The 14363-nt window shown below is 37.0% G+C and overlaps 2 protein-coding genes across 2 annotated transcripts; one reads left to right on the top strand and one right to left on the bottom strand. All coding sequences in view use genetic code 11, as the record gives it.

Annotated features, from left to right (window-relative positions):
- Window positions 1-1799: 1799 nt before the first annotated feature.
- EGR_02265 (Leucine-rich repeat-containing protein 48) lies at window positions 1800-7789 on the top strand (the record flags this gene model as incomplete). Its single annotated transcript, XM_024491514.1, has 11 exons — window positions 1800-1836; window positions 2404-2448; window positions 2898-3059; window positions 3827-3943; window positions 4018-4184; window positions 4484-4630; window positions 5112-5393; window positions 6224-6403; window positions 6942-7148; window positions 7240-7359; window positions 7547-7789. The coding sequence occupies 11 exons, from the start codon at window positions 1800-1802 to the stop codon at window positions 7787-7789; spliced, it is 1707 nt and encodes a 568-aa protein (XP_024354020.1).
- A 1351-nt stretch (window positions 7790-9140) lies between these two features.
- EGR_02264 (Dynein light chain 1, cytoplasmic) lies at window positions 9141-11157 on the bottom strand (the record flags this gene model as incomplete). Its single annotated transcript, XM_024491513.1, has 2 exons — window positions 9141-9219; window positions 10961-11157. 2 exons carry the CDS (start codon window positions 11155-11157, stop codon window positions 9141-9143), a joined length of 276 nt encoding a protein of 91 aa, XP_024354019.1.
- Window positions 11158-14363: the final 3206 nt, after the last annotated feature.

The following is a 14363-nucleotide window of genomic DNA, read 5'->3' as shown; positions in this document are numbered from 1 at the left end:
AAACACGGTTAAAACAAGACGACATTCTTATTGACGAAAAAACAAAGAATCTCTCGAGTAGGATTTTGGAACTGGAGCGGGATTTGGTATTTTTGAGGTGCCAGTATCCATTGCTCATAGAAACGATATGAAAATACCGCTAATGTTCTTGAACTCGAAAAGAGGGCCCTTTTTGATGACCATCAAAAGTGTCTGGTACTTCTTATCTACTAATACAACAAATTAGAGGTACGTAACGGAGCTAGAACTCAAAGTAAAATCTTACGAATCTGAAAGTTCTCTCCAAATAAGTCAGACTGAATTGGCATTGAGTCGATTGACTGCCTTGCGCAGTCAGTTGATACAACTTCAAAACAGTAATGAAAAGATGGAAGAATTCTTGGCTCGCTTTAAATCCACTGGTACGAAATATACGTCGAACTAAAAGGCCTTCAGTTTCATCCGTGAAGTCGAAAAACCACCGCTTGGAATATGATAAAGATATATTACAACAAAAATTGGAGGAGTCGAAGGACAAGATAAGCTCGTTACAGGAGACGATATTGCAACTAACGGCTGAGAAAGAAACATTGAAAAGCCGGGTTCATCTGGAAGGTAAAATCAGCCAGTATGCGGTAGGGTGAAACTTGATTTTCACGACATGCATCAGGAAGCCTGTTATAATGAGGAATTTCGCGCATTTGATCAAGTAAAACAGAAAATAGAGGTAAGACTACCACAGTGAAACAAATGGCAGACACTGATGACTACTTTTGAAAACACTATGGTCACTGCAGAACAGTCTGGAATATTGTTCTTGCAACATCGCACGATGCTTAGCCAAATGGATAGACACAAAGAAAACAGAGTGGCAAATGAGCAAGTAAAATGATATTTGTATGCTCCTTATAACTTGTAGGAACCAGTCTCTATTACTCACAATCCTAATAATGACAAAACTTCAGTTTCTCCGAAAAACCTGGATGAAGTAGGCTTTTGACATAATTCTTATGAAATATGGGAAACAACACAAAATTTTACTTTCTGATCAAGTTACATTATTAATATCACCAAGGGTGATAAGTAACAATTCAAGACATTTTAGCCAAAATTTTGATTAACAAAGAAACTACAATACCAATAATTACCGGATGTCGTGATTGACTAGTCACATTTTCTAAATTTTATAGGTGATGAATGCGGATGAACGTGATGAAGGAATGGAAGAATAAGCTTTTTATTCCTCAGTTTACACGAATTTTTGAGGTTGACTTTTATTAAAACAGACTTCTTGAGTGTCTGCCATTATGATCACAAAAATAATTGCATTTGTTATGTGATTCCGCTTTTTCTTAGCATATTTCAGAGGCCGCTTTTGGTGCGTTGTTTATGTCCAGACTTCAGAACTCGATTGTTGGTTAAATTATTTAATGCTTTTTCGCCTCTCACTCGAAGTAAGGTCATCATACTGCAATTTTATTTCTTAAGAGAATAGCGATTAGGGAACACTAATTTATCCTGGCGCAAAACCGAATTATTAACGTATTCATTTGAAGTTGTTAATCAAGGTAATGCAGAACCTTCTGTAATTAAGTCGCATTCATTTGTTCCCGAAGAAACACAGCTTTGGAGGGAAAGAATTAAATATCACTATAAATAATACTTGACAGAGATAAGTTAATGATGCATCAAGCGATGCCACCTCTCTTCACTGGGTTCATGCGGCCTCGTCAGGAATTCAAACCGATGTCCGTCGAGATTAATCAATGAATACCACCGCACATGGTGGTTGATTACGGAGCATCCTGCAGCTTGAGAGAATGAGCCGCGCGGATACTAATCTTACTTCTCGAAAAGGTTTGCAATTGTGTTTTCTTAGCTAGATTTTGCAAAGCTTTTGCCCATAATGAATACGTTTTTTCCATTTTCTTTTAAAGATTGGTTACAAAGTAAACCATCTTGGCTTCAAAATGTGTTTTAGGGAATCAGTCTGATGATACGCAATCGGGCGTTTAAGTTTGATATTTTAACTTATGATATGTGAGTTGATTTACAGTAATTTAATGGTACAAAACTTATAATCACCCTTTTAAAAGTGATAAAGATAGTCACACACACACCTTACTTATTTCTTATATAATTTTGCGAGAATAAGTGCATCAGATGAAATTTTGAGAGCCGAATTATAGCGAGATGAATTAACGTATTTCGATTCTAGAGCAATAACACTTGTAGATAAGAAAATATGCCTGTGATGCAAATCGGCATAGCTTTTACTTTCCGGGTGTTCAGAGGTAAGTGAGAAGGAAAATCAACGTGAAGACCCTAGATACCGAAATTTAATAGGTTTTGATTGTTGCATCGCTATATAATATGCAGTTTGCATTTGAAGTATCCAAAGCCCTCAAAATGTTCCTGTTCTAGATTTTCAGCATAAAATATCGGAGTTCAAGAAAGCGAGAGATAACCGTAAGTCCTCAGATTTTTTCTTATTGCTATGAATACCCTTGATCCTATCTGCTTAGCGTTTAGCATTGTTCGACATCTAAATTATTTAACAAAAACACTAGGAGTTAATAAATAAAACTTAGTGGGGAAATTTTAGAAAGAAATAGGTTAATACTAATGAAAAAGTATTACAGCTCTTGGCGATCGTATACAGGCATTTTGAGAGACTAGCACTAGGGAACATGACCATTTAATAAGTTACGCAGTCTTTAGTATTTTAATCACCACGGAAAAATAATTTTCTTAAACGAATATCAACTATCTCAATCCAAATTATGACATGTTTGCCTCATTCACAATGAACTTTGTCGTGGATAAATTACAGCTAATTTAGCTGCTAAAGGTGTAGTGCGTGATAATCTGGTTAAAGTGGTGGGAAATTAGTCTAATGGTGTTTTTGGGCATTGAAGGTGCCTACCGAGTATATGGCCAGCTGGAACCAACAGTGATCAATGAGGAGCTCCTCACCTACGCCTGCTTTGCTGAGGGTCCTAAAGGAGAGGCCGGTCGGCTGGCGGAGATCGAGGGAATCGCTTTCGACTCGGTCAAAACGTTGACCCTTTCCTACCAAAGTATGACTTTCTTCTTTTCCCCCTCCTCATTCTTCCTTTTAAGCGAACCAGGCCTTTTCTGGTCCTACTGGCTCAGCCATTCATACTGAATACTTATTTGTCAGCTATATGATCAAATGTTTAAAATTGTCAGAATGGTAGTATGGTGGAATGTAATTCTTCACGATGGTGACAAAAGCCTAATGAGTACTTTCCAACAACTTGTATTCTTTAACCTATTGGCTAAAGTTGATCTCTCCGTGAAACACTCCCTCTGCCTGTACGTTAATACCACAATGCATCCATCATCAGCGAGTGCATGCACTAAGCTGGTGTGCAACAAGTTTTGAGGTTATCGGCAACTGTATTGCTGGAACTGAATAGTTTGTCGACAGTCATGCAATTCAACCAGACATAAAAAAGTTTGTATAATTATCAGGATTTTACTGGATAGATAATTTTGTTGCCGATAATTGATTTCCTTAAACATTCTGAACTGATATAGTTCAGTCACCTAGTGATTTCATATTCATCCTATTTCATCATTACAGTTATCGCATTTTTTCCTTTATAAAGCGACTTTCATTATAGACTCAATCATTCATATTCTTTTCGGTAGTTCAAATCATCTTTATTATAAATGTGGACGTGTCGTTGTTTATTATAAGCTAAAAACAGTTAGAATCGTAGCTAGCTAGGCATTCTATTATTTCTACACTGTTTTGCAAATCATGAAGATCAGTACACAGAACAAATCTACCACAAATTAATGATTACTTTCTGTTCAGATATACTCACTATTGGAGGTTTAAATCAGTTCACTAGTTTGACGGAACTTCGTCTCGATAATAACATTGTCGAAAAGATCGAGGGGCTTGATATGCTCGTGAATTTAGTTCGACTGGGTAAGTCGTAGAAATTAGCGTCGTCAGTGTGGTAAATTCGTGTGTTTTTTCAAAGTATTGCACTTTAATTGTAGATCTCTCTTTCAATAACTTAAGAAAGATTGAAAATATGGAAAATCTTGTCAACTTGGAGGATCTGAGCCTCTTTCATAACGCCATCGAAAAAATCGAAAACCTGGATAAAAACAAAAAACTGCGCTACCTTGCTCTCGGCAGTAATAGTGTTGAGGATCTAAAAAATGTGAGTATATTCAAAAAGTAATTTTAATGAGCATGCAGAAGTTTATTCGTTTTTTCAACTTACAATGCTTTTTTATATTAAATAGTCACTGTTGATATCATTCTATTCTTCGTATAATGTACATTTCAAAGATTTCATGAAAACATTGAAATTGTGATAGACGGTCCTTTAAAAATGTCATCAGGAATACTTTGTGAAACATTAATTGAACTGATTCGATAAAAACAATCTTGAATACACTTTGCCAGATAAGTCTATTTTGAAGACCTTGGTTTGATCCGTCCATTGGGACTTTGTAGATTCTCTATCTTCGACGGTTCAAGAAACTCGACTGCCTCTCTCTAGCAGATAATCCAATAAGCAGTCATTCGGAATATGATCAGTACATTTTCGCCTTTTTGCCTCACTTGAAATACCTTGACTACAAGAATATTCTCCCGGAATGGGTAAGAGTCGTCGTTGTCATCAGTTGATCCACCATAGCACTGTCAGTGAGGCGAATGCACAAACCACTTGGTAATATCATTTTTTTGTGAAGCCCTTTTCAGTTCTTGAAGCATATAAAGTTATAATTTAATGCCCTCAACCACCTTTTAAGCTGTAATAGGACAGACTGATGTGAAAGAATAGTTTATCATTAGCGCATAGAGGAGCAGAGAATGCTATGAAAAGGACCAAGCGGCTAGTAATATTCAGGTAGGCTGAAAAGCTTACATCATCCAGCATGCACTCAAACAAATATAAGTTTACTACATGCATTGTTGCTCCAGAAAGTGATGTCATGTTAAGTGCAAAGGAATAATCAGGGCCTTTACCTTGCAACCATTAGATACCAACTCAAATGTTTACGTAAAATTCTGTTTGAGGAAGTGCTACCGTCTAGGAGTGAGGTGGAAGCGGAAGACGAGATGATCTGTTCTGCCCTAGAGAGCCGAAGCCTATGAGAAGTACCAGATGGCGGTGGACCAAATGGTGGAACAGCAGTTGGAGGAGGAGAGACAGGACCAAAAGAAGGAGGAGGAGCGCGTTTTCATGGAGGGATGTCGGGCTGCCTCCATTGATAAAATCTATGGGGATGCTCTCTTCAAGGCCATCTTTGAAAAGGACACCGATGGACGACAACTTTGTCAAGTGCCGTCGATTGAGGAACTCGTTGAACAATATCCTTTTGCTGAGCCATTGATATTATTCCACTGGTTTCCTAATGAGGTTGGAGCAGAAAAACGGAGCATTTATAATTAAGCATCAAAACGAAATTAGCTACTTCCAAATTCAAACCAAGTAATTGTAATGTACTTTCTGAATGTTTTGGTTAATTATGATACTTTCGCGAATTGCTTTTGCTAAATCGGAAATCATCTAGTTTTACTATTGCTGTTTAGTTATTCATAATAGTCCCGTTAAGGCTAGGAAATAGTTTTAAGTATTTAATCAAAGTTTTACGGATGACAAAATCCCGAAATAACTTTGTTACTCTAAATATCGTTTTCTCCGATTCAGCTCATGCTAATGTCATAACTGTTAAAAGATTTCTAGGAGGATTTCACTTAGTCGGGATTTTTTTTGATATGCAGCACTGAGTCAAATAAAGTAAACCTTTGAAAATATTTTGACGCTTAAAGAGCTTTTATCTTTTCTCCCAAACAAACTAATTCCCAAATGTTTGGAACAATCCTATCCTTAACCGCATCCCATGAGGTCTGTGGCTTCCAGCAATAAACTTTATCCAGACTGCTTTGAACCAAATTTGTCGGAGATTGTTCATTTACATGATAAAGTATGGGAAGGCATGGGTTTCGTGAAACCTCACAATAACTTCTATTTTGAAAAAATTCGTTGGTGCGGCATTAAAATTCGGTTTTAATTAGTTATTAACATAGAAAACATTTGGTTTACCCAACCGGGTTACTGTTACACACACGTTTTTCAATGGTTAATCAGTTCTATATAGCTGCTTCATATTATCATATCAAATTAACACAGAAAACTATTGGACTGGTTAAAGTTGAGCCTTGACACAAGGTATCCTTGACCACTAGTGCACATACAGAGAGAAAGTAATCGACGCCTGCAAGCAGCTCTTCATCTCGGGTCAGGAGGAGTACCAAAAGCGTCTGGAGGAGGAAAAAGCCTTGCGCGATTGTATCAGTGGAGCGAAGGAGGACTCCAAGGCCAGGGCTCTCACATCCATTCACGCCTACGAGATCAAAAAGAACGAGGTAGGGCCCACCACTCTCCTTACTTCAAAGCGTGTGGTTCAAATATGTCAAAAGTCGGTGTTTTGTTAAAATTTATTGAATGCATGTGAATAGCATTGTATAGCTGACACTTTTCCGAAACATTCAGGCGGCACTGTCACTTCATGTGGCATAACCTGCCACTCTTTTAATCCTTACTGTACGAACTACCAAATGAAGTGAACCAAAGCATTTTTAATTAAAGTTAAATTATTAGTTGCTTTTTAATTAAAGAGTGGACTCAACACAAATATTGTCACTCAATAATGCGTTATTTTTATTAATCAAATCCCTAAAAGTATTGTGCAAATCAGTAAAACCAATTTTTATACTCATCATTCTCTGGATAGATATTAAATCTCAAATGACTTGAGGTCTCATGATTTTGACGATTAGTGGATGTGATATGTGACGTTCTTGAGCGTTTGGGACTTGCCAAAATATTCCAACACATTCCAACAATAGAAATGGCACTGGCAGCGTGATAGGATCCAAATTTGGGTGAGCATTCAAACATTAGATTTTAGCAAAGCTTGACGAGATCCAAATGGATGCCCTCCCAGTGCTGACTGAATCCCTGCTCTGCGACCTTCGTCGGCACATCCATGATCTCTGGAACGATTTGATGACCAATGAGATTGCCCTGGTTGATCAAATCGAAGATGTTGTAAATGAATTTGATCGGAATTTGGAGGAAAAGGTGTCTTCATTTTGCGAAACAGTTCAGGTGAGTAGCGAAGGCGGAACTCTTTTCACCATAAAAGATTACGTGTGTAAAATTTTCAATGCATAATATCACTTACATTTATCGTTAATAGGTTTGCTTCTCAAAGGTTCGTGAATCTGCTCTGACATTTAACGAGAGACTTGCTGAGCTAACACTCACCTACACCGAAAGGATAGCCAAGACAGATGGGCCGCAAGATGAAAATTATGCGGTGCGTGAAGTTGCTGAACTTTGTAACTTTGTGTTAATTAACGGTTGCGATAAAGTGCATTCGGTTATGGCATTTTGCTTAAATCTGTGGGTGTCACTTGGCACAAAACATTTTTGGAAGTGATTGTGCATTTAAAGAGATATTTTACTTACACTTGAAAATACAGGTGCTTTTTTTACTCTCTTAGATATATGCAGATCGCGAATTTGTGGTTAATGCTCTAAGTAACTCGAAGGAGACCCATGTGAATGTTATTGACCTTACTGAAGAGGGAATACTAAAGTCCATCCGTTCATGGTTCAGTGAACTGATGGACGACATACACGAGAAGGACGAGAACACGCGACACACAAATCGAGTGACGGAAATTAATCTTTACATTGACTCGCAGCGGGTGGACTTGGAGACCTTGGATCTTGCTTTGATATAGCCATTGCATAAAGGAAACACATCCTGTTGCGCATAACAAATCTTTTGACGGCAAAATCCTGCGAATCGATGTATTTATTGAGGCTATGTAATAAGGAGATTTGTTTCAAGCTATTATAACAAATATAACAGATAGCATATCTGTATTATTTTCCACGGACTGCAAACATGCTGACATATACATATAGCCTAGAAATTACCTGACATAAACAAGTTGCTATTGGTTAAGGTACTGAATCAGTGATATGACCAACCATTAAAGATTACAACTTGTGTGTCCCACCTAAACTACTTTGCCGTATGAACATTTTTTTATCGTATATGGATCTAAACCGGTATATTCACTTATTTAATTATTAGTGCATATAAGGAAAGTCGCTTTGCAAATATTTTTAATGGCGTTTTTGTAAAAACCATTCCTGAAATCCTCTTTTGCTTTAAGCTTTGTCTGGTGCCTCTTTTGGTTAATGGTGAACCTCTTTTTTGAGTGCCGAGGACCTTTGGTTTAGAATGTTGGGCAAGCGCATTAATACACCAAAATGCGCTTAATGTGGATTTGGTCGGCGTAAGAAAATGAAAAGTTGCTTTTTAGGTTTTGAGTCTGGGCACCTTAGGCGCTTTAAGGAAGTCAGATTCAAATAAATGTCTTGTGGTCTTATCTGTGAGGACGATTTAATGAGGGTTCGGGACTTTCATTGATGCTGTATACATGAAGTGAGTTTTTTTATTCAGGTACGGCACTGTCAGGTTTTTATGCAGGTTGATTTTATTCAGTTTTGACTTTTAAGTTTTAAGGTGAATGAGTAGAATGGAATTTTGGGAGCTTTTTGAATGTGCACAAAAGATTTCCCAACAACAATCAGTTTGATCGGTATTACCGGAGAATGACTTTCGCGTCGGTGGTCTGAAGTACATTCACAGCTAATTATGAGTCCGAATTTTCGTAGCCAACACTTTCAGCCCATACATATGGGCACCTAAGACCAGTTCTGCAACGCGAACGACACCAACGGGTGCTCAAGACTCAGTTAATGGCTAGATTTCATGCTTCAAGGGCTATCTTTCCACTGTTAATCTGGACCGTTTTTATGGGGAAATTCTGGAGTTCCTTCGGAAGACGTTTTTGCATGAAGAGGGGGATTTAAAATCACTCCTAAATATGAATGCCTTAAAGTACAAGGCCTTGCAAACAATTGTTAATCGTAGCCCAGCACTAATTGATTTCAAAAATAAAGCTTTTGTTTGAAGAATATATTTTAAACTGATTTTTCAAAATCAACAAGTAAAACTTGGTTTGGTAGTGAATGCGAAGTATTGCAGGTTCTAAGTAGAATAAATTGAAGGTAGCAATTCTAGCTGCATCGGAAAAGAAGAACTGAGATATCTCCAAGACGGAATAGTATGAAGTCATTGTCATTGTAGGAAATGAAACTAAAATTATAGAATACTAGGATTTTAATATACTGCTTGAGACTAGCTGATACTCTAATGTGACTGGTAATTCAACCAATTCTTCATAACCAGGAATTCCGTAAAACAAATTTTGCATTATTAGTCTAATCAAGTTATTACTGTCGTTGTTGACTGTTAATATTTACCTGCTACTGTTTAACTTTCCATTAATGATGTTAATTTGGGTTGTTAAAGTAATGCGTATGTAACCATTTCGGGATGAAATGAGGTAGAATTTTTATCTCTAAATAATGGTTAACGTATTCCTGAGGAATAACTGCATGCAAATCCATAATTTCCAAGTATAAAGGCAAGAGTAGTTCATTCTTGCTTAGCAAAAAGTGCTCGTGAGTGGTAAAGGCTTGTTTTTATTTTTGGCCTTCTGATCAGGCTATATTCACTAACTTTACTAGAGCTATGTTAACTATTGCTTTAGGTTAAAGCAGTACTAAACTGCCATGAATAGAAAATCTCACTCTAAGCATTACATTTACTCCGAAACGTAATTAAATATGCTAAATTTCTCGGAGTGGGATTCAAGCATGCGCTCGCATTATTAAATCGCGGCTTGGCCACCGGCATTGCACTATCGCATTTGCATTTGGACAACGTCAAAGAACAGAAAGCCCGACGGTGTCGCCGCCTCTAGTATGGAATACCTAAACTTTGACTATTGGTAATGCTCAGCTCCTCGATTAGTACATCTTGCATAATGTTAGCGGTAGAGGCTCTATTCAGATCACTTCTGAATGGCAAATTTTCAACATCAAATTGACATTTTAGTCCCAAAAAACCTGAAACTACAGTAATTATTGTACATGGCAAAGGAAACCTGAATTTGGAATAATCTTGGCATTTGTAATTCTAGGTATAATGAAATAGCCTCATATTTCAAAATCATGACGGTTCCGCTAAACTTGACTGTTCGATACTCCTTAAGTATGGTCGCAAATTTCGAGGCTGACCTACTCCTTCCGGTTCGTATGGTGAGTGCATATTCACCGTGGTAGTTCGCTCAGCCGAGATATTATGGTCCTTACTATTACTCAAGTCGCTGTTTTAAAGGAATAATTAAGGTCCTCTCTTACCAAATGAAGGTTTCTCGTCCTCTTTAATTGGGAATGAAATTTTGTCAAAAAAATCCATTAAAGGGCTATGGCTTTTTAAGCTATCATTGCAAGCAACAAACCCTGGTTTTTTATTTTCTGTTAAAGCGAACACTGAAAGTCCAAATTGGACAGTGTGCATATATTTGCACAAGATTTGCCACATTTCTATTTAGAAAGTTTGATTGAGTATTTTTTCGCCAAAAAAGGATTGTACTCAACATAAATAATTAGACGAGAATGTTTAAGTCTCTCAGTCTTTCAATGCTTACGACTTCCAGGCATAATTGCCACTAATTGTTAAATTGAAGAAACTAGCATTAACTAATTTGTACTTAAATTTGTGTATTATTGCATTTGCACTAGCTTTAGATTTATCTGCATATACCTCGAAGGCACAGTTTCGCGTGGATTGACGGTAAAATAGATTATCAGTTAATAGACCTATGCTTTTTTCTTGAGTATCTCCCATCTCGTGAGTATAGGGCAAAAATGTTTCTCATATTCGCGTACATTATCAAGAAGATTCAAAAGAAGCGACTTAATATGCTCCTTAAATGACCACTTCAAATAAGAAACTATAAAATACTACTTTTATGCAATACTCGGCTCACCTTGCGAATTCTTTTCCGACTACACATTGCCATATGTTGCCGTATTGCTTCTCAAATGCCTCTTTAATGAATTTGCTTATCCCCACAAGAGTGTTGTATCGAATGGATGCGTCGGCGGACACCTCAGCGGCCATTTGCTGCATACTATCAGACATCGCCGTCTGTGAGATGACAGCTTTGAACTCGGTGCCTATCATTAGTATGCCGGCGTGTGGCAAAATGATATCCGATAGCGGTGGTGCACCGTCTCTCACACTAGCCTCGCCACTACGCCTCTCCACTCCATTGGTTGCGCGTGCCTCTCTGTCACCTAGCACATTGAAGAGTGCAAGTCTGTGCTCACGTCTGCGTTGTTTCACGTAATGTATTTCTTAAAACGTGTGAACCGATTTTTCATCGATGCATAAGTTACTTGCTTGAAGGAATGAGTCTTCGAGGTTCCGTAATGGTTTTTGCGCAAGCGGAATTCACTTTAATCAGTTTTTTATTCTTTGCTGAAGTGAAATTTATCTTGTGGCTTCACAACTCAACAATAGAGAGATACTGATTCTCCTCCCTCAGAACTCTGCAAACTCTAAAATTTCTAAATAGTGTAATGCACAATAGATTTTCCAATAGTACAACTTAATAGGTACCCACTTTGGCAATCTAAAATAGGTTTTATTCATGTTTTGACTTTAGTAGTTGTTTTACTCAGAACTGAATGGCTATCTACCGTAGAGCCGCCTTTATTTATGCAAATTTTATGCCATTTGGTTAAATCAGTTGCGCCGCATTTCCTTTCATCTTCTGTATTTACACTTTCCGATTTCTAAGGTGCACGTTTAGTGGTGCTATTTTCGCTAATCAACATAAGCGTACTCATGCCCATTTACTCCATCATTCCAGAAATGTTCGTCGGGGTCAAGAGTATTTTAATATAAGATTTAAATTTGAAATCACTCCCAAATTATTATTTTAAAGATTTCCCTTCTCCAGTCATTAATTATTCCGATGGAATCTTAACTCATTTAGGCTTAAGGCATTTTTAGGTTTGCAAACACGCGTGTGCTAATCTTCTCGAATTCACATATTAATGGCATTGATGATGGGAAGACATCGAATATGATTTCCGACAGTTGGCTTAGTGCACTTTATTCGGAACTCAGAAATAAGGATCGAGCAAAATTGCCAGAAACAAGAACATCAAAAATGGGAACAAAAATAGTTACTCGTTATTTGCATAAAGTACATTTACTTTCAGAAAAGTTTAATAATATGAAGCAGTTATTTCTATTACAATAAAGAACCAGTATGATCCATTCCAATGATAATTCGGCAAGTCTCGATTGCCCTGATGTCTCAAACTGATTCTCTTTCGTTGCCGCTTGTTGCACACTCCTCTGCACACAATGGTTGCAGTTGTACCTGTTGACGTTTAGAAGCAAACACTCCACCAAAGTAGATTCATGAAAGTAACATAATTTCTGAGGGTCTACTGTTTTTATCAATCCTGACTTAAGGGGTGCCAGAGTAGTTATGTCTAAATGAGCGACAAAATAAGCACTGAATTTAGCATTAATGACTTACGCCTTGATCGTGGGAAATAGTTCCCGCTTTATCATTTTAAAATAATCAGATGCGCTGATTTTACCAATCGGAGCTCAAAATGAAATGATAAATCGCACTTTCGTCAGTCAGGGACAAATATGAACAAACTGATTGTCTCACTAAATTAGCGTACTTAAAGTATTTACAATTAATGATGTTATTTGATGCATAGAATCTGAAATAATAAAGAAAGAGGTGACCTTTGATGAGCCTACCATAACCTGGATACCACGTGAAATCAACGACCGATTATGCTGATCGACTTCATGGAAATTTAATCTCTTGGCTGCAGTTTTTGATGGTGCAATCTTATAAGAATCTTTTTGGAGTTGAATAACTTAACAGAATATTTGTAGAATTTAAAATACATCTGGAAGTTTAGGATTGATCTCCACCTTGAGAGACGTGCTTATTTCAGTGGTATCTAGCATATTCTACAAATTAACCATTAACTAATTTTAGGGTTTTGAATTTATTTTATCGTGCCTACTACTCCCCATCATGACTTGTTTTCTAAGCTAGTAAGCTTTAAAGCCTTTAGAGGTTTCGACTCGCCTTGTTGTTGCAGAATACTTGGTATCATCACTTGAGGTCTTTTAAGTTTCTTGTAGTTATTTCAAGACATTAATCCCAACTAAAAATGCTGTTGTGTGGATGATGCCTTTAAGGTGATGCTGTTACACAATAAGATACATTTTTACGCGCAACTCAAAGTGATCAGATCCCTGTCGTTATATTTTGATATGGTGTTAAGTAAATTATAAAATCCCAAGCAGAAATTCCTAAGAAAAATTGTCAAACCAAATAAACATAGACAACAATGAACTGTTGTTTCTTTATATATTTAACTAGAATAAGCATCAAAATTTTGACGAAATGTATATTGATACGGCATGATGTGGTTAGGCGATAAAATGGCGCCTTTAAAATGCTTCTAACAGTTGATTGGCGTTTATTCGAGTGGATCAACACCCTCATTCCAAGGAAGAAGATTCCGTTAAAATACTAGGTACAGAGTTTTTACCTTTAGATTGAGCTACCATTGCGACCGATTTCTTCTGAGTCAAAACAGTTGACTCCAATTTTTTTCGTCTCTCTCGGTAATCTACAAGTGACACTTTTTTAATCTGTCTTAGTGAATTTTGGATGAATTTTTTCGCTGATGCAATAGTATGTCTTAATGTTTACTGTTAAGATGGGCACAACGGATTTTGCTGACTGACCTACAGAGAGTGCCATTGATTTATGACAAAATGAAATCATTAACCAAGTGGTGTCTAATTAATTGTTTATGGGATCCCCTATTTTTATTCTTTGAAATGTTTAGTCTAAAACGACGTTTTGAGATATTAAAACTTGGGAAAAATACTGAGTTACTAAATGCTTAAAGTAGCGCAGCTGTCTAATTGAAATTTAGTTTTTTTTTGGGAAATTTTCTTCAGATTTTGTTTTGAGGAGTTAAATTAACTGTTCTGCCAAAGAATTCCTGCATTCTAATTGCTAGGTAGATTTAAGTCGACTAGTTTTTTGAAATTGTCAAAACAACATTCACTTAAGACTTACCAAGAGTATTGTAGCCGTATAGCACCTAGAGATACCACAATGCTTAGGTCGTATCCTAGCAATTGCTCATCCATGAAGGTACTTAATTGAAATGAAATTAAATTTCTGAAAAGGCATTTTCGGGTGGTGCTATACCTTCATATGTTTTGCGATAAACCCAGCTCACATCTGTTGGTGTTCAACGTCGGTGACCACCGTTACTTTATTAGATTTCCTTTTTTCTTAGCCTTCTGCTTTAAGACGAAATGAA

Source organism: Echinococcus granulosus (assembly GCF_000524195.1).
Source record: "Echinococcus granulosus chromosome Unknown EG_S00010, whole genome shotgun sequence".
NCBI classification, from domain to species: Eukaryota; Metazoa; Platyhelminthes; class Cestoda; order Cyclophyllidea; family Taeniidae; genus Echinococcus; species Echinococcus granulosus.
The sequence above is the reverse complement of the archived record's forward strand: the minus strand, read 5'-3'. Positions and strand labels throughout refer to the sequence as shown.